The sequence below is a fragment of the Drosophila mojavensis genome, unplaced genomic scaffold (genome assembly GCF_018153725.1).
Source record: "Drosophila mojavensis isolate 15081-1352.22 unplaced genomic scaffold, ASM1815372v1 contig_277, whole genome shotgun sequence".
Taxonomy (NCBI): Eukaryota; Metazoa; Arthropoda; class Insecta; order Diptera; family Drosophilidae; genus Drosophila; species Drosophila mojavensis.
The window spans coordinates 2,804,583-2,824,672 of record NW_025318822.1 but is presented as its reverse complement, the minus strand read 5'-3'; the positions used below and the strand labels follow the sequence as shown (position 1 = coordinate 2,824,672).

At 40.6% G+C, this 20,090-nt stretch overlaps 1 protein-coding gene across 1 annotated transcript in view; it reads right to left on the bottom strand.

Moving 5' to 3' along the window:
- LOC6574181 (hemicentin-1) overlaps positions 1-20,090 on the bottom strand; it is a 64,492-nt gene that overhangs the window by 27,800 nt on the left and 16,602 nt on the right. Inside the window, exons 2-6 of the mRNA XM_002000203.4 lie at positions 13,181-13,304; positions 12,994-13,117; positions 12,818-12,902; positions 11,694-11,804; positions 4,758-4,958 (exon numbers count right to left, since the gene is read on the bottom strand). Of these exons, the coding sequence (XP_002000239.2) occupies positions 4,758-4,958; positions 11,694-11,804; positions 12,818-12,902; positions 12,994-13,117; positions 13,181-13,304 (645 nt within the window). The remainder of the gene's footprint in view (positions 1-4,757; positions 4,959-11,693; positions 11,805-12,817; positions 12,903-12,993; positions 13,118-13,180; positions 13,305-20,090) is intronic.

The window sequence follows — 20,090 nt, the reverse complement described above, 5'->3', positions numbered from 1 at the left end:
GCAAATCAATCAATTGCGCCAATCGAAGGGAAAAGTCAAACAATGATTTGGTAACTGCAATTTTATGGAAATAAATTTAATTAATTTTGCACTACTATCAAAAGGCGCTTCATAATTAATCTGTCAGCTTTGTTTCAAACTGATATAAAATAATATTTGCATACCGATATATACATAACATATCCATGTACATATGTATATATAAATTATATAATGTATAACATAATATGAATTATATATACATATTTCGGTCATTTGCTTGTTTGATGTAAAATGTGAAATGTTTGTATTTATTGCGGTTGAGAAATATTTACATGCTAAATTAAAAAGCGCACTTAAACTTCAATTGTGTGTGTGTGTGTGTGTGTGTGTGTGTGTGTGATAGGCATATTTGCTAAAATCGTTCATGAAACGAATGTAAACACGGTCACGTAATATGGCCAGGTTCATTATCGCGTTTGCACGTTGTTACCATAATATTACCTAGAAAACAAATTTATTTACTCTTTTTTCTTCTTACTTTCCACTCGTTTAATGCATTTAGTAAATGCAATTTAAATTATATATATAACGAAATTGCGATTCTGAGCGTAATTTAAATAAATATCATTCGGCTGACACATTACTATTTACCAAGAACGGTCGAACGGTTGATTGGCCTTCATACCCTTTTCGCAGGTATTTCATATTGGGTTTTCGTAGAAAATAAACAATGCGCATACAATTGTTGAGTCTGATGAGATGATTTACGAAATATATTACATAAGTGATATATTGAATGATGCACGAATTGACAGATCTCACAGTTCGCCATCCCACAATCAATAGCCGTTAGATATTCATCCCCAAAATGTTATCCTTCCGCTCATTCCTATTCAAATCTGGTATAAACAACTCTCACAGACTTCATTTATGATTTTTTTCTTGACTTACTATCGCGTGTAAGCGTATTTAATCTGTGGCGAATCAAACGTATCGCTCTCTGTTTTCTATTTGTATTATATGCCATGTAAACTATGCATTTTCATGCGAACGAACCAATATATATTTTTTTTATTGGAATCGCTGTTGTTTTTCCATTTACTGCGGTTGGCCGCGTATTTTATGCATTAATTTAAAGGCATGACATTTCAGTTAAGCCAAAATGCAATAAAAATATCAAATGAAATAAAAAACGTTGAATGCAACCGCATTCCTATGTGTGTGTGTGTGTGTGGGTATTGGTTATATTCTTATTATTATGTTTTTATTGAAACAACACTTGTACCTATGTGGTTGGGCCCCTGGGTGTGTGTGTGAGTGTGTGTATGTGTATGGTTCATAGTCTTTTTTGCCTTTAATTTTCTGTAACACTTGATTGTAATTAAATTAATTATGTACATTTGCATTGGAAAACCATAAAAATGTTTAATTCAGCCGGCAACGAGAGCCATCTCCACTGGCTGGGCTTGATTAATTATGCAAACGAGCTTTTTTTTTTTTAGTAATTAGACATTAAAATTCTTAAATGCCAAACGAATTGTTCAAATGTCAAAAAATTAAATGAATAGAATAGTTGCTAAGAGTCGGGCGAATTCTGCTTCTGAAGTCGAACAGACGGAGGGATGGAGGGCCAGACGGATGGACTGACGAATATAACTAGCTAGCTCTTTAATTTGTTCAAAAATATATCGACTTCACTCACGATATACATACGTCGCATTCGACTGAGTGAGTGAGAGCGTCTTGAAAGAGGCGTCATATTTTACAGCCTTCGGTAAAATGAGAGATAATGAGGCTTAGCCCGAAAGATGGCAGAGACTAAAGGAGTTGAGTCACACGAGTTTAGGCATGCATAAACTACTTCGTATTACTATTTCGTATTTACTCGGCTTGGTCTCTTATAGACCGAGTAGTAATAATAAAGCACAACAGAATTAGAGCGCTGTAAGCGGCGATCAAACGGAATGATCACATTTTCATATGCTATGCGCCATTTTAGCGTTACTCTCTCTCTCTCTCTCTCTCTCTCTTCTTATGCTCTATGCCTATATACGCAGTAGCACTACAAATTTACAGTAGTTTTGTGCCTGTGTACGACCTCAGCAGCTCATATACTCAACTCATTTGCTCCCACTCCCACTCCTTCAATACTTTTTCTCTTGGCTGAATATTCCGCCTCTCAGTCATATACGAGGGCACTCAACCCTCATTTTCGGCTTAGATTCATTTCATTCATTTCTATTGGCACTCATGCTGCTCTCTACATATCCTATAAGCTCTGTCAGGCCTCCTTCCCATTTTGCAACATCAAGGGCTTCTTTCAACTGATCAAGATTACTGTAAAATAAAATCTATAAATATTTCAAGTAATTTTTCAATTCAAACTATAAACAAGGCAATTTACAGCTCATCAGTGGCTGTTACTTAAAGTTTGCTTTTTATAAATGTGAACTACTAAAAACGTGCTGGCTAATGAGCTGGATATGCCGCTGATGTTTGGCCTGATGCGCGTGCGAGAATCGTGACATTAGTAATCTAATTGTTAGTGGCCATAAAATTACCTAATTAAGGTCATACTTATTATTCAAAACTTTTTGCCTGCCTGCGACACGCACAGAGCCATGAGCCAAGAGGCAAGAGCCAAACAAATTTCCGTGGCCACGCAACAAGCCAAGGCACACACTTTTCCCTTCTACCCAAAGCTTGTTAGCCAAGGTCAAGTGCTGGGCCATAAAACTAATATGCTTGGCAGTGTAAGGACGTTCATATCAATGCTTCTTATATGGCTACTTGTCTGCCATATTAATTAACACGATTCGGGGAGCCAATGACAGTACTGCCGTTATTGTTGTTGTTGTTCTGGTTTGGTCCACATTCTCGAACGCATTTGGCCAATAATTTCAGCGCTTTTATTATTGACGTGTTAAATTTTATGCTGTCTAAGTGCGACACTCATGTTGCACGTACACTCGTATGTGAGAGTGTGTGTATGTGTGTGTGTGTGTGTGTGTGTGTAGGCACAATAATATCAAATATGCGCATCACCATCTGTTGTCGCAAAACATTTTTACTTTTATTAGCCCAGGCCTAAGTAAAAATTGACAGCAATTGCTTTTCTGGTTGGCCCACAGAGTGAGAGAGACAGGGAGAGAGTAGAGTGAGAGCGACTCCGAAGTGCCATAAAATTCAATGGGCAATCTTTAGCTGTTAGCGCAATGCCTGGGGCATAATATTTGGCAATGGTAATAGCCGGAGTTGGAGCTGGCGCAATGCAACAGGAGCTCTGCCCGAGCTTTGGGTATTGTTTGGTAAAAGTTTCATTATTTATTTGGCACTTTACATGAAAGTATTATTAATAGCGAGCTATTCAAAAATATAGAAACGCCATTTGTTGGCTGTTAGCCACGTTAATGACTAAATAATGCTAAGCACTGAAAGTTGCAGAAGTGCAATAAAGCTGAGAGGGGAAAAACACGAATTTCGAAGAGACTCCAACTTTATATTATTTATAAATTAATATATTTAACCTAAATTTAGCTAAAAACAAGATTGGCTTTAATTTTAGACACAATTTCATTAAAAAATCGATTTGAGTGATGTATTGAGAAGACTTCTTGAAGTACTTAAGCAACATATACAACCAATTAGCATTTGCAAAAATTCTCGCTTTTAGTTTCCATTAGTTTAATTAAAAATAAATATTATTGAAATATGTAGACTGAAAAAAAAAAACCCAAAATTGAGTTGCTGTCTGGTGTAAAACTTAATCCTGTTGGAAAATGCAAACACACACATAAAGTTCAGTTGTAAGAAAATGGGAAATCGCATTTGCAAATTGCATAAAAGCAAATTTCACATCAGCATTTTACACGGCTCTGATTGCATCGAAGAGAGTAAATACTAATAAGGCTTACAGGATCAAGCGCAGAACTTTTCCCTTTCACACACACACACACACACACACGCACATACGCACACAGATAGACACCAATTGGCTGCAATTTAAAACAATTTTAAAATTTACTATGCGATTCAGTGCCGCGCGAATTAAAAAAAAAAAAAAAGCTCACAAAATAATAAATCCGTTTGGAAATGCATTTGGATAAAACAAATTTATGCATGCCTCTGTGTGTCCATCTCTCTTTTCCTCTCTTTCGCTCTCTCTCGCTCCGTCTCTTCCTGTGTGTTAAATGCTACAAATGTTATGGGCAAACCAAATATGTCCAACCTAAAAACAGCTGCAGCTATGTGGGTTCACAGCTCAGGACAATCGAACAGACGTTCAAAATAGAATCTGTTGTTGCTGTTGTTGTTGGTTTTTATTTGTAATATTTACATAAGCCATTTTATTATCTATTATATTTTTTTGTGCCATTTGACTACTCCTATCATTTTTTTTTTTTTTCGTTGGCCATGAATGGGTTTTATCTGCACAGCTATTTGTTAAAAGTTTTATCGCAACGCTTAAAACCGTGCTGCAGGTTGGCCCAAAAAAATAAAAATAAAAATAAATAAATAAACTGTTTTGCCAACCGTTTTTAGCACCATATTTTGTATATTTACTCGCGTTGCTGTTGTTGTTGTTGTTGTTGTTGCTGACGCCTGCAAACACTTGAAACTCAATTTAAAATTTTTCAATTTAAGTGACCCCACACGAAGTCAACAACACAAACCAGGCCAAATTTGTACAGTTACATATAATATATATAATATATAATATAACTAAAATGTATTATATATCTATCATATATTGTAGATAGCTGGATAGTACTTACAATAGAGCTCAATCGTTATATTGGTGGCCACATGTTTCTTGTGAAAATTGCTCGCCTGGCACGTGTAGACCGCATGCTGGTGGATGCGCGACAAGTTCCGCACCACCAATTTGCTGTTGATGGTGCCGTCGTATGTGTAATCGACGACGCTGTTCTGCAGCTGTCCATTCATCAGCCAGGTGACAGTCGGCGGCGGCGAGCCTGTGGGGATAGCCGAAGAGAATGCGAATGAGAAAAGTTCCAAATGGTCGTAGCTTCGGGTTGATGTGCCGCATTATGATGTGGGCTACGCAACACTTAAAGTGGTTTTGAGGCGTGACAAATATGATTAATTCAGGGCTAAAGCACTTTAGCTTGAACTATAACTTTTTTATCTATTTATTTTTTTATTTATTTTTTTTTTTTTTATTTGCAATCTGAACTGTAAAATTTAAGTATATGCATTGATTTCAAAAAAAAATCTTGGGAATTTGTGTTACAGATTTTGCAGTAATTACTCATTGATTTGTGTCTCTGATTTAGTAGAGTGTTTCGCTAGCCAGCTAGCTGGCTAGACGCCATCAACGTTGTCGCTGTCGCGGCACTTGAATCAACTCACATTACTCATACGCAGCGTGTGGCACTTGGGCGCTCTTAACGACTTCAACTTAATCAAGCACTGAAATTAGCTTTTGTGTGCGTATATGAGCGCACATTAATTTAATAGCAACGGTCAAGGCAGATCTACAAAGGAACTCTACACTGTAATAAACAAAAGGTAGTCGAGTCAGGAATTTGTTAGTGAAACCACCAAAGCGCCCCACTGCGCACTTGTTGTGTGTGGTAATAAATCCATAATTAGCTAAGCCACAATTTTGATGAATTTGTTTAGGCTAGAGGGGATTCCCTACACTTTAGATGAAGTTCTTTATTATAAGATATTATTATTTTCTCCTTTCTTGGCATTATTTTGCAGTGTGCAGATCATATATTAGACTAGGCTGTGGGGACTATCATTATATTTTATATATGATTCGGGTATATTTATTTAATGTACACAAATATTACGAGCAGAGTGTTCTGTTGTTGTCCTATGTAGCCAAGTGCCATTAAATCCACCTGCAAATTGAGCAAAACTAGCTGCACTTGATACCTATGAAAAATACCACACACACGCACAGACACTCCCACACACACACACATACATACAAATAAACGCACATTACTTTGATTAATAACTGCCATTTGGTCGAGTTTTATGTTGTTTATGAAAATAATTCACACACTCAAACAAATAGCGCTCAATGCACACACAGGCATGCTGGTGTGTGTGTGTATGTTGTATGTTTTGAGGTCGCAGCATTTGTCTGTGCATGTGTGTGTGTGTGTGTGTGTTAGTAGATTAGCGCATATGTAGTATGCGGCTTAATGGTCGCCTGTGATTTATTAGCCTCCCAGCAACAGCAACAAAGAAAGCGAGCAGTCGATACATAGAAAAAGGGAAACTGAACGAGGGTAGTAGAAAGAGAGAGAGAGAGAGAGAAAGAGAGAGAGAGAGAGAGGGAGTGAGATGGCGAGGGAGATAGTATAGAGAGAAAGAAATAAAACAAACAAAAATGGCATACGACTAAATTTGATTTAGCAATGCAGTTTTTTTTCTCTCTCTCTCTCCTTTTTTTTTTTTTTTTTTGCTAGCTCGAAGCAATTGTAGTGAGTGCTGCAGGCCGGCCACGTGCGGCTCGACTGACCGGGGCAATGTGCGTGCAGCTCGCACATAAATTCAACTAATTTGCCTGGCATTCGCTTTTACTTGAGAGCCGCCCGCACCCCTGCTCCACGCTCGGCGAGGAGGACAAATTTAATTAGCGTCCAGACGTTTGTTTTGCCCCGCCCACAGGCAAACCCCTTGGCCATTGTCTTTTATGGGCAGCATTTGTCGTGTTTATCGCTTGGCTCAACTTGCGCTTTCATTTTAAAGTCGTGCCAGCTGTTTTCAGCTTGTCTAGCATCAACACAAGGTGCCAGCACACACACACACACAAGCATGCACATGTATGTATGTGTGGTTCTGCAAATATGTGCTCTATATGTGCCTTTTCTGGCTGGCAGAGAAGCTGACTTGCATTGCAATGAAAACACACACACACATGCACATATATATATATGTGTGGAATGTTTGCAGTTTTACGTTTCTTGCACACATACCCTATAAGTAGACCAATTTCCATTGCGAGCATGCTCAACTACACTAGGATTTTATGTGGGATTCCTTGGAGAGATTCTCTGATGTTTGTTATCCAAGGAGCATTCACTAATTCGCTATTACTCTTTGTTATTAAACTTTACAGAGTATCTTGTAGTCGTGTACTTTCATTTTGCTTGCCTTAATTTCTGTTTCATTTTTTTTTTTTTTTTTGTCATGCGAGTGCAGCGGTATTTTTAGAGCAAGCTAAAGCGGGTTTTTGTGCCAGCAGCGACATTTTAACATTGCTTTGTCACGCCCAGTGCAAACTCCGTTGCTTAGCCGCCCCCACCTTACGGCCCTAATGAGCGCCACTTTTTTTTCGCGTTTTATATATATTTTTTATTTTTTATTTGCTCATGCGAACTTAAAGTCGTTGCATACTCTTGTGCGCAAGGCACAGACGCTAATGTACCCGTCTGCTCATTGTGTTATTTGTTGGTGTGGGGGTCATAAGAATGGGTGGGCGGGAAAGGGGGGGAAAAAAGAGAGAGTCATGCAGAGTTCTGCTGTGTGCATGTGTGGACTTGTGTTAGTTATGCAATTCTGAAATATTTGCTTGTTTAGCTTTGCATATCTTTGCATCTTTTGCATCTGCTGTGCGGGTGATACAAGCAGCAGAAGGCACGAGAGCAGAAGGCACGGAACAGTAGTGTGTGAATGTCTGCCAGATAGAAAGGCGAGTGGAACTACAACAGAAACAATTGCTGCTGCTGCTGCTGCTGCTGCTGCTGCTGTTGTTGCTGCTTCTGCTTCTCCTGCTGCTCCTGCTGCTGCTGCTGATAGTAACAAAAGTGCACTGCCACATAAATATTTTTTATGCTGTTGTCTTTTCTCCACTTTCAGTTCTTTCAGTCTGTCTGTCTGTCTGTGTGTGGGTGTACGCGTGTGCGCGTGTGTGTGGGTGTGTTTGTATTTGTGTTTTTGTGTGTCTGGTGTTTGGCATTTGGCTTTTTGCGCCCAGCCAACGGCCATTGAGGAAGCTGTAAAATAAATTTAAAGACTCCTGCTCTCGCTTTAAGAGCTGCCAGCCGAACAGCAAACAAAAACAGGAAGCAACTCGCACTCAATCTCTTCTTGAATTGCTAAGTTGTCATTTGTTCAACAGAGTTGGTCGCAAAAAAAGAAAAAGGCGTGGCTGTGGCTAGTTTCACTCCCGTTGTTCAGTGTTGTTCAGTGAGTGTTACCGCATTTAGTTGGAACAATAACAGACATCTGCATGGGGTCGAAAACTTTGCTGGCTGTGCGCTCCTGAACTTAAATGCGAATTTCCCGCTAGCCAAGACTGGCGAACTATCAGAAGTGCTGAAAGAAGAGCTGATCTCTTTAAAGTGCAACGTTGAAAGGCTGCTGGAGTAAGCCATGCTAATAGTGCCAACAGAAGCTTATATACAGAATTTTTGGGTATTTGCATAATTTCTCTTTATTCATTTTCACTTCGAAGTACTAAATATGAATTCAGATGATCCAGTGCTACAGTCAATTTATAGAGTTCCATCTGAGAGGTATATAAATTTGAGCTCTTGCGACTGCCTCTAAAACAGTGCCACGCCCACATTAAGCAATGCAACTGACGTGCGGTTAGAGCCACAAAATAAAGTCCGGCGCAATAAGTGCAAAATGTATAAAATATTATGCAAAACAGTTGCAAAATTTTGTGGCATGCATTTCACATCGAACTCTTGTAGCCTCTCTCTCTCTCCCTCTCTCTCTCTCTCTCTCTTGCGTTCACTCTCTTTTTTACAGTTCCCCTCGCTCTGTGGCAAACAATTTCTTGCCAGGTTTCGCCGTATTGTTACATTTCCGTGCACAAAATATGGAGAAATAGAAGAAAAATTTAATAGAAATGCACACAATTTTGTAGCCAACAACCTGGCCACAGTAACAACACCTGCAAATAGTGCCAGCAGCAGCTGCAGCAGCAGCAGCAGGAGGAGGAGGAGGAGGAGTGTGGGCAACATAACAACAAAGAAGAAAAGAATATTTTTACTATGTCAGCGGCGCACTTTGGCAAAAGCGGAAAACGCCTGCACTTCCGTTTGCCACACACACACACACAGACATATACACACACTCTGGCACTGTGTGTGTGGCAACGGCAAACGGCACCGTGTGTTAAATTCATGACGTGCCAAAAAGTAGGCAACGCGAAATATTATGCATTAGCAGCTGGGCCCCATCGTAGCCGCGGATGTATGCTCTATGATCCCTAATGCCTGTTGTGCAGTGGGAAAGGGGGAGGGGCGTTTAAGGAGCGCAATTTTTACAGCCCCCACAGACTGTGCGGCTTTATAACTTTATTTCTGCTCCAGCACTTGCAGCCCGTTGGCGTGTCGCGCTCATTTGCAACTGTTGGCAGCGCCGGGTCTACTCCAGCGGTCTATTCGATGGCCCCACCCCCAGCACTAAGTGCAATAAAATTTAGTGCCACTTACTCGATTCGCACACCCTCAAGCCACCCGAAGAGTCCAAATTACTTGGCATAGGCGCGCGCCCATTGCCAGCCCCATCGAGCGACTGCTTCGCTTTGACTTACTTCTGCTGATTGCACTTCTTTAAGTGGCAACTGCTCATTCTCTCTCTCTATACCTCTCTCTCTCTCTCTCTCTCGCTCTTTTCGAGGCTTCCCCTTTTTATTATTATTATTATTTCTTTTTCGTTTTTTACTCTACACAATTGCAATTTTTGTAATGGACTTTGCATGTCGAGCGTCGACTTGGAATTTGTTCTCTCTGTGCTGTCCTTCCTGATTGCCAGCTGAGCACATTGCCAGTAATTTCTTTCCGGCTTCTGTTCAGCGTTTAATTGCACAGATTTTCAAATTGACACACAGCTTGAATTCACGGCAGTTTGTTGGAAATATTGGTCTAATGTGAATCTGATCGGACTATTAGCAATGGGTGGAGTCAAGATGCGCTTATATAGCATTGACTTATGCTCTGCAATTACTTTCATTAAGAGCGTGTCATACAGTCGGATTAATATACAGAGAGTACTACACTAAACTCGTCAAGAGCAAAGCCTTTAATTTATGTATTAAATATTCTTTAAGCTTGCATATAATTTCTAATGATTGCAATCATTTAATTTGAGTACAGTGGCATTTATTTGTCTTCCTGTCACGCTCACACTGAGCTCTATTATAAATTAGCTGCCTTATGTTTTATTAAACACAACTAATTATTTCTCATATTCCATAAAAAAAAAAAAGATAAAAAATCTATTCATTAATATTTACAATGTTCCATTTGCCGTTCATTTGTTATTCACTTTCAAAATTGCTTTCGCTCGGCTGTCAAGAGGCTTGACCAAGTGCTGCTCCTGCCAAGTTTCAAAGAACTTTTAATCAGGCTACCCCTCCCACCAACCAACCGCCCACTTTAAGCTCTGGCTGGGCTAGTGCATGTACATACACACATATATATAGATATATATTCACATTTGAACTTTTATATGGTGGTGCGTTTAGTAACAATTTCTTGGCTTCGCTTAATTGCCACACACACTCACACACACACACGCACACAGAGCAGTTAGAGTGCCCAATTTTTTGTGGTTGTAGTGGGGCTAGAATAGGGTTCTGGGCCAACCCGTTCGGCTAAGCCCGGTTGCCAGTTGCCAGCTGGAAGTTGGCAGTTGGTAGTCTGGAGTGCAGTTTTCTTGCTAGTGATTTATTTTATGTCAACGTTGACATGTCAAACCATTCAAAGTGGTTTCGCTTCCGTTTAGCCCAGAGAGTTTCGCCAGTTCGTGGTTCGCAGTCCGCAGCGATAAAGCACGCGATTGCTCTTGTTCTTCCTCTCGTCATTGTTGTTGTTGTTGTTGTTGTTGTTGCTGCTGTTGCTGTTGTTAGTGTTGAGTGTGACATACTTATTGCGAGTGTAACCCATTGTTATTTGGCCCCGGCTTGAAACACAAGGCCCACAATGCCCAGCGTTGAGTTTTCTTTTTCCCTATTGGCATTTTCGCTTTCTTTTCTTTTTTCGTTGGTTTTCGTTAAGTGTTGTATGGCACATATGTATGAATGTGTATGTGTGTGTGTGCCTGTGTGCCTGTGGTTGTTTGTAGTAGCAGTTGTCAGCCTGTCGCTTATGCTTTCAATGCGAGAAAATGCCAGTTGACTGCCGCCTCCTCCTGCTCCTCTTGCTCCTGCTCCTCCTGCTTCTCCTACTCCTGCTTTTTCTTGTGTACTTAACAATTGTTTGGCTGTGCTGAAAAACAGCTTTTTCTTTCTTTTGACTTTGTTTGCCTTTCCTTTGTAGCTCCCACTCTCCCTCTCTCTCTCTCCCTATCTCTCTCCTTCTCTCTCTCTCTAGCTGTGTGCCTAGTCGATAATTTTTAATCCTTTTGTGCTCGTTGTATATATATATTTGAGAAATTGACTGTGGCGGTTCCCTTCTTCATTTCCATTCGCCGTTTGCTTTCAATTGAGTTTTTATGTTCGTTGACTTTTGTGGCGTTCTCTCTCAACAATTACAATGCTGTTTACCTTCTTTATTATTTGTTGTTTATGCGACGGCCCATTGTCTGGCCGCCCCACCTTCTGCGAATTGTTTTTCATTTCTTAAGCGCGATTTTAATTTCTGATAAGTTTGGTGCACGAAAATTTATGTTTTAACGATGCTTGTAAACTTTAATTGCTTATTGCCATTCATAGAATCTGCCCCGGGCCAAGTTCTATGTAGATCTGAAGGGCAAAAAACTCAGTTACTTACCGCCATAGACAACGCAGGTTACCTCCAGGCTGCCGCCCTCTTCGTAGGGTCCTGCTCGGGAATCGATGCGCATGCGACGCTCATTGTAAATATTCGGCTGATGCGGGGGCACTATAAATAGGGAATGAGAGTCGGCCAATTAGTTGTGCGGCGCATCCATTTGCCCAATCAATTCCGACTAAGCCAAAGACCCAAATTGACATTTTGAAAACATTCGCCAGCCACAAATCACATACAATTTGTGCATGGCGCAACATCAAAGGGAATTCTCCTGCAGCAAATATTTACATATTTACATACATACATGCGCATACGCACTGAATATGCCATGTTTACACACGCATGTAGATTTGCATATTAAATTGTTTGCTTTGCGGCTAACCGAAAAATCATTTCAGCTAATTTATGTGTGCAGCTCGCAGCAATAAAAAAGAAAAGGCTAATAATTGTTAATTACACTTTTTTATGTGCATCTTGACGTGGCAACAGGCAAATAATTTACATAAATTAAATATGATAAACCAAATGGTTGCATCACTAAATTGTCAGAATTTAAACTTTCCTTTTTTTGCGTGCATTTTTTTGCACGTTTTCACGCGTCAATGGAAAACTATTTACTTTACAAAGTAATATAAAATATATTTTTATTTTCTCATTAGATTCATGGATAATTTAAATTTAAAATAAAAACAAAATTTTCTCTTTGCCAAAGAAATAATTAATTTTGCAGTGATTTTATTAAAATTATTCAAAATAAATTCAATATTTATTTATAATAAAATATATATTCATTGAAATCAATGTGAATTATTGAAAATATAAACTGTATTGATTTTAAGAATTTAGCGAACAAACATATAATCGAAATAAATTCATCATTACACAAGTCAAATAATTAATTCATTTTACTCTGACTTGTGTCTAAATATTAATTTATTTTACCTATCCATATGGAATTGAATTAAATTTGTAAGTTGTTCAAATTTTATTAATTAAAAATGCAATAATGCAATAACCAACTTGAGGCAAACGAAAAATTATATACAGATATTTACTTATACATTTAATATATATTTAAATTGTATATTCTTTTCTTAATCCCAATCAATTCATTGTATACGCACCCACGACTTCCAAGTTGACATTGCTGTTCCTGGTTTGCGACAGCTTAAAGTCCACGCGGCAGCGAAAGTTACCCGCATCCTTTTCCTGTCGAGTGGCGCGGCACAATGGGGAATTCAATTAGGGAATGCCGTATTGCTGACCCTTCGGGTTTTGTCACTTTTGGGTTAATGCTTACCTTGACCGGACTTATAATCAGTTCGGCGGGCTCCTTGTGCGTGCGAAAGACGGCGCGATCCTCGAGTACCTCCTCATCTCTCCAATGCGAGGGCGTGCCCGCATGGGCGCCCCGGGTGTCATAGCTGTGGAGTGCAATAGTTGTACAAGGGCAGCTCAACAGCAAGACGGTGCTTAGGTGAACCTACCTGTAGATGGGCAAATTGTTCTTATACCAAACGACGAGCAGCACTTTGTCGTCCGGCAAGTTGGAGCTGACATCGCATTTGATTTGTGCCGAGTTGTTGACCAGAACGCGCAGAATGTCGCCATCTGTGCAAAGAGCAATGATGCACAGTTAGAGTAGATATCAATTTTATAAATATTTCTATATTCTTAGCAATATTTCAATACCTATATCTACAAAGCCATAGATGAAACAATCAATTGGTAGCCACAGCTCCGTCAATGCGCAACCATTTCTGGCAAATTAGATAAAACCATGACTGCTGCGGCTCTGGCTGTGCCATAATGCGTTTGAAGCAGCCAAAGCTGGCATTTGTGGTGCTCTCGCTGGAATAGTTTCAGGCGCTTAGCACAGCCACACCATTTGGCTAAGCTTTAAAATATCGATCGACTGACCAGCGCAAAATAATAAAGAAGCAAAATAGGAAAAACGGAAAAAATGAAACGAAATCACAACAGCAACAAAATCACAACATCCATAGAGCCGGCCACATAATGCGCCAATGTGCCGCAAAAACCCGGCCAAGAGCCACCGCACGTGAGGGAAGCTGGATGAGGTGATTACCCAGCCAGCCGCATGCGGATTACAAAATGGCTGCCATTTTCTGTGTATTTTTTTGCAGTGCGTGTGCCTGTGTGTGTGCACGTTAAAAATGCAATGCGTATAGCGTAAAAAAAAGCCACAGCGAACTGCCAACTGCGAACTGCGAACTGTGAAATGTTTGCTGCGAGTGCGAGGCAACTGCGCTGGGAATCGCATGGAGCGAATAGCCGGAGAACGCCTTGGGCTGAGCTTTTGTTTCTAATTTTGCACTTGTGTGCGCAACATCATGGCAAAGGCCTACGTCCACGCCCACGCCCACGCCTGGCCACCCGCCACACCGAGACACAAGCCCTAGCACTCGCACTCACACTCGCACACACTCAGATAAACACACACTTATAGTACTTTCGGCCGGGCCCGGCAGGCGGTGCGTCAGTTTGTCGACAAACAAACGGGCGACCACATGATAAATAATCGATAAATTATGTGGACACATGTTTAATCTAGCATGAAATGGAATCATTTCCCTTCAATTTGTTGTTAGCCGGCCAAGCAGCCAGGCAGCCAGGCAGCCGGGCAGCTGGGCAACAACAACAAGGGCAACAACAGCTACGACGGCCAAACACATAACAGATGTGCATTAGATGGAATTGTTGTGGTATTCGGGGAGCGTCACGCCGGGAGGATGGGTGCCTATTTAAATACAAATAATGAGCAGATTATAAATACCAGCAAATATGCTGCAGCCCCGTCGCCAACACAACAGCACAATAGAGCGCGGGGAGCGCAAATGGAATTATCGCGCATTCGTCATGTTGAACGGAGCTGGACGCACACTTGACACGGCCAGACGAGCGCGCTGCGAACGACAACGGCAAACAACTTGTGGCCCACTGACCACACGCAACAATTACATTTGCCCATTCACTCGACCCCTTACACACAGACACACACACACACACAAGCACACATATTGCCTACATAATGATAGATTTATCATTTGCTTAATTGCATGACTTGCAACGGTGAGCGGACTGTGTCAGCTTTAAGGCTGTTGTTGCTGTTGCTGCTGTTGTTGTTGTTGTTGTTGTTGCTGTTGTTGGTTCCACCTCGGCAAGCAGACACCAAAATTTATTAATTAATATTTAACTTAATTAATTAGCCGAACGTTTATTAAGCAAGCGGCTTATTGAGCGACGACATATTCAGCATGCGCCATGTTAGCCGCTGCATAAAACAAATGTATTTCATCAAGTGCGCTGCTTGTACGGCTTACAGAATTGATTCCATTTCGTATGGAACGACAAAGTGAGACATATTGTTGCTAAAAATAAATTAAAATTGAATTCTATATAATTAATGTATTATATATGTGTCCAAAGAGCTCAACTTGAGTTGTCTCACAACTGCTTGCTGTCAGTTTCTTTTTCACAGGCTTTCTGATCTGCTGCAGTGAGCGTAGAATGAGAGAGAGAGAGAGAGAGAGATAGACAGAGCACAGAGTATGGAGCACAACGTTTCAAATTCTATTTCCCACTGTCACTGTTCCAAATCTAAATATTGTGTGTGTGTGAGAGAGAGAGCTAACAGCTAGGCAATAAGTGCACATCAACGTTTCAAATTCAAATTCCCATTGCCGCTGCTCCAAATGGACTCTCCAAATATCGCTCTCAAAATTTCATTTATAATATTTTACAGCTCACTTCAAATAAGTTTCTACTATAAGCCTGAATAGTTGCAAGGGAACATTTATACTCGCGCTATCCGCTCTCATATACATATTTGTATATTCAATTAAGAGGATCTGCAGAGCTCTCAACGTCTGAGCACCTGCTCTAATCAACGATGCTAAGTTTCTTTTAACAATCGTCGGCCTTTGAAGCTCAAGCCGACGCTTCGTGAAAACGAATGAATGCTGAGAGAATAGAAAGAAAGACATATGAATAATTGTTCTCTCTTCCCACATATAAATCTCTGCAGGTCAATTAACAAAGTTTAAAATTTACTTAACTTAGTTTTTGTAATCAGGGCATTCTTCCACAAGAGGTTTTCTTTTTTCATTTCATTTCAGTATTTTCGACAATCGTCCGTTTTGCTTTCTTAACTGTAAGTTAGTAAGGTCTTTTTTAATTTTGTTAGTTAATTGTCCAGTTTATGCCACGCAAATTACACGTCAGAGTACTTCATGCCAAGTCTCCGATATTCCCCAGGCCCCAGCTGTGCTCCAGCCAACTCTAAGTGCGACTAATTACATTTATCTGGCAACTTGGTCATGTTGTGCTTTGTATCTGAATCTCCATCAGTCGTCCTCCCTCTTTCTCTCTGTCTCTGTCTCTGTCTCCGTTTGCTGTGCTTTATCTTCATGCTGAGCGTGAAACAACAATGAAAATTCCAATGACAATGGCTTCAAGTAGTGGCTGCCTGCTCCAAAGAACCACTTGATCTGCCTATTGTTGGAGCTGCTGCCGTTGTAGTTTGTTATTATAGCTGGGCACTGTTGTTATTGTTGTTGTGGCAGTTGTTGTCTGCTTTAATGTAATTGAACATTTTCTAATTGACACTTGTCACTGGCAAGAACATTTTCAGAACTTCATTTTGACGCATTTACACACACATTTATTTCAATTTCCCTAACAACAAAGGCAGCAGCAGCAGCAGCAGCAGCAGCAGCAGGGATATCAGGGACATCAACAACAACAACAACAGCAGCAGCAACAAGAATTGTAAGAGCAGGAGCAACGATTGCCAGCACGCATACAAATACAAGCAAAATAAAGTTGTAGCACAATGGCTCCGCCTGACAATGCGAAACACGAAACGTAGAGTTGAATTTATTGCATTGGCTCGGTGAAGGGCGCTGCAAGAGGCAAGACCCTCCGCCCACTCTGCAATGCTGCAGCCCAGGCAAGGTGAAGGCGAAACCGTCGCCCGCGCACGGCGACAGCAGCGACTGGCAGCCAGGTAAGCAATCTGGCCATGGCAGCCTCTCACCCACACACACACACACACGCTCGCACACACAGCCCGGGGTCCCCGCTGAATGGGCGATGCAACTAAATACAAAAACCACGTGACAATGTTTTTAGAGCAGCAGCAACGAGAGCAGGACTCTGCCGGTGCTCAGCCAGGCAAAAAAGGAGAAAAACGAGCTAAACGAGCACGGCTGCCATGTCTCTGGTCTATCGGGTGTCGCACGCAAGCAACGAGCAGCTTGCACCCAGTTTGTGTCGCATTTGCCACATGGCAGCATGAAAACCGCATTGGCCTGCATCAAGTTGTGCTCAGCTGCTGAGCAAGCGCTACCCGGAGCACGGAGAAAAAAAAGAGAGAAATAAATGCAGGCCAAACGAGCAGCAGACATTGGATAACTGGACGAATGCGTGATAAGTTGGCTTTGCCCAAAGTCGAAATGCTTTAAGGTCGCCAGAGGGAACAGCCAGGCGCACGTCTGCAGCTCAATCGTTAAAGCAAAGACAAAATAATAAATAGATAATAAAAGCTAGATTTAGAGCCAAGCAATTGCTTAAAAGAAATTAAAGTTTAAGATGCAATAAAATAAAATGTTTTATCATTGCTCCATTTCTCTCACTTTAAATGGCTGCAAGTAATTTCTGTTGCTCACCATAGAGAAGCATTATTGATAAAAAGGAAGAGACACTTCAAGGCAGGAATGCAATTGCGTATTGTGCTTTAAGATAAAGCAGCTATTGTTTTATTCTGCTCCGATTGTTGCTGCTGTGGCAGTCCAACTTTTGCAGCTACACTATCGGACTGTCGCAAATGCCGGCAGTCAGGGCAGTCTGTCAGCTTCCAGCAATTGACAGTTGCAGAGACAGCAGCAGCAGCAGCCGCAGCAGCAGCAACGAAGGTCTGCACTGCAATGATAACGTCAAGCGCTTCGCATTAGGAGCTAAGCAAAGTGTCTCTAACTTTGCAGCTAGCTAGAAGTCAACTTGAATGCAGCACAACAAACAAGTTATGATTGCAAGAAGAAAAAAAGAAGAGTAAGGGAACAACTCAAATCATTAAACTAATACCAACAATAAAACACAAAGGGAAAATAAGCCGAGCTGAAGCAAAAATCAATCGCGCAGGCATGACACGTGGCCAATCCAAGGGCTTAGCCACTATCGACCGACCACACACAGTTACGGATCACTGCGGCCACGTGCCATGTTCCGTGGCATTTTTTTCATAGCTTACGGACATCGTTAGCACAAATTGTTGTTGAGTTAACAAGAGCTGTGCTAATGCCAAATGACGAAAAGAAAACTTCAACAAATCAAAGCAAAAAGGTGAAACAAGACGAAAGCAAGCAAACTGAAAAGCTTGCTAACTAGCCCGCATTTGGTTTTCTTTTTCGTTAGCTTTTACTTTTTGCTTTTTTTTTTTTTTTTTTTTTTCATTTGGCAATATGCTGACTTTAAGGCTGGCAGCGCCAACTCCGACTCCGACTCCGACTCAAGTCTGATAAGCCAGCGTATAAATCACAATTTGGTTGCGCTGTAAAGTATGCGACGATCGCGACACGTTTGCCAACTTGCGGGCCAAATTGTTGGGCAAGTTTATTAAACGTCTCGCGACTTTGGCAATAATTTCGATTTCGGGCATGCAATAAATTTGGTTTAATGTGCAATTTATGGGACACCATTTAATTAGTTTCAGTTGCTCAGGCCCAACCAAATTGATGTTGACAGAGATTATTGGCTGGGCACGTAATGTCCGTGTACCAAGCTCTCTCTCTCTCTCTCTGTCTGTTTTTGTGTCGCTCTCTCTCTCTTTCGCTCTCTTGCTCGCTTTGTCTTTCTATATCTCTTATCCCTCAGGCTCCCCTTTGAGTTCAGCTAATGGCCCAAAACTTGCCTCTGGCTTCTACTTTATTTGTACGTGTCGCTGGGCTCCGACTGATTCCCGACCATAACTTCCGCTTTACGCCCATTGACCTCGTCAACATTTATCTAACGGTTAAATGCCCTATATGTGTGTGAATATGTTCTCTACTGCGCTCCCCTCCCATCCCATCTCCTCCACGAAAATGCCAGTAAAACTTTGTTTTTTTTTTTTTTTTTTTCGACTTGGCCGAATTATTTGCGCTTTGTAGTTTGCCAGGCAGTTGTTGTCTTTTGTGTTAGTTATGATTATTGCCGTGTTTATTGCGATGGCTGAAAAGCCCTTATCACGATTAATTGGCGGAAAATTTTTATGCGCACCACAAGTGACACTTTTCGGGCCATGCCAATTGCCAATTGGCAGTGTCATCGCTTATAGCCAAATACGATTTGTGGCCGAGCCCTCGAAATTTGTGGCACTCGGCATACTTGGGAATCGATCGAATCCGTTTACATTATTCAAATCGAAATCGAGTGCCGTTAGCCAAATGTCACACAAAGCGGAAAGCCATTTGCATTTTTCATCTGCTCGTTTCACAGCTCATCAAATATTAAACGAAATGAGAGAAATTAAAAAATCCATAGCTTTTCAATAGGCAGGAAAATACAACTAGATAGACAGTAAGCAAATATCGAAAAGCTAAACTTGTAATTAAATATTGGCCATATATTAAATTTGTGTAATATGTGTAAAATTTTGAATTTAAATAGGTAAATCAGAAACAAAATTAACAAAAAAAAAAAAAAAAAAATTCTTTTTATTGGAATTACATTTTTTTATTGTGTATATTAACATTTAATGGCAAAACCATATTTTTTGTTTTCATATTAAATTATAAAATACATTTTTGTGTGTCCCATTATTATTAAAAAATATTTGATTTATTTACTCTATTCTACCTCAATAGCAATGTAATAAATGTTAATATTGCTAATGCATATTAAGTAATATCAACATCAACCCAACTGCTCTGCCAGCCATGCATGCCAATGCACATCGACCTCTCCCATTCAAAATCTGGTGCACTGCAAATGCCCTGGCGCTTGCACCCCACTCTGAAGTATGTATATAAATGTTTTAAAGTGCTATGCTATGCTATGAACAAAAAAAATGGAAAAAAAAAACTATTACAACATGCAAATTATAATTGCGCTATTAAAAATTGCATATTAAATGCGACACAAGAAACGCAACAGCAACAACAGAAACAATAGCCTGGAGGCATTAGCGGAAACAAGCGATGGGAATGTGTTAGCTGGCGCCAAGCACTAACACGAACAGCATTGGGCAATGCAACACTAGTAAACCACAACAGCAGCAACAACAACAGCAACAACAACAACAAACATTCAAAGCTCCTGGCAAATAGTTTAAAACATGATTTTACACAGCGCACAGCACGCACCCAGAGCAAGCCAGGGTTGCACTGGTGTGCGTAT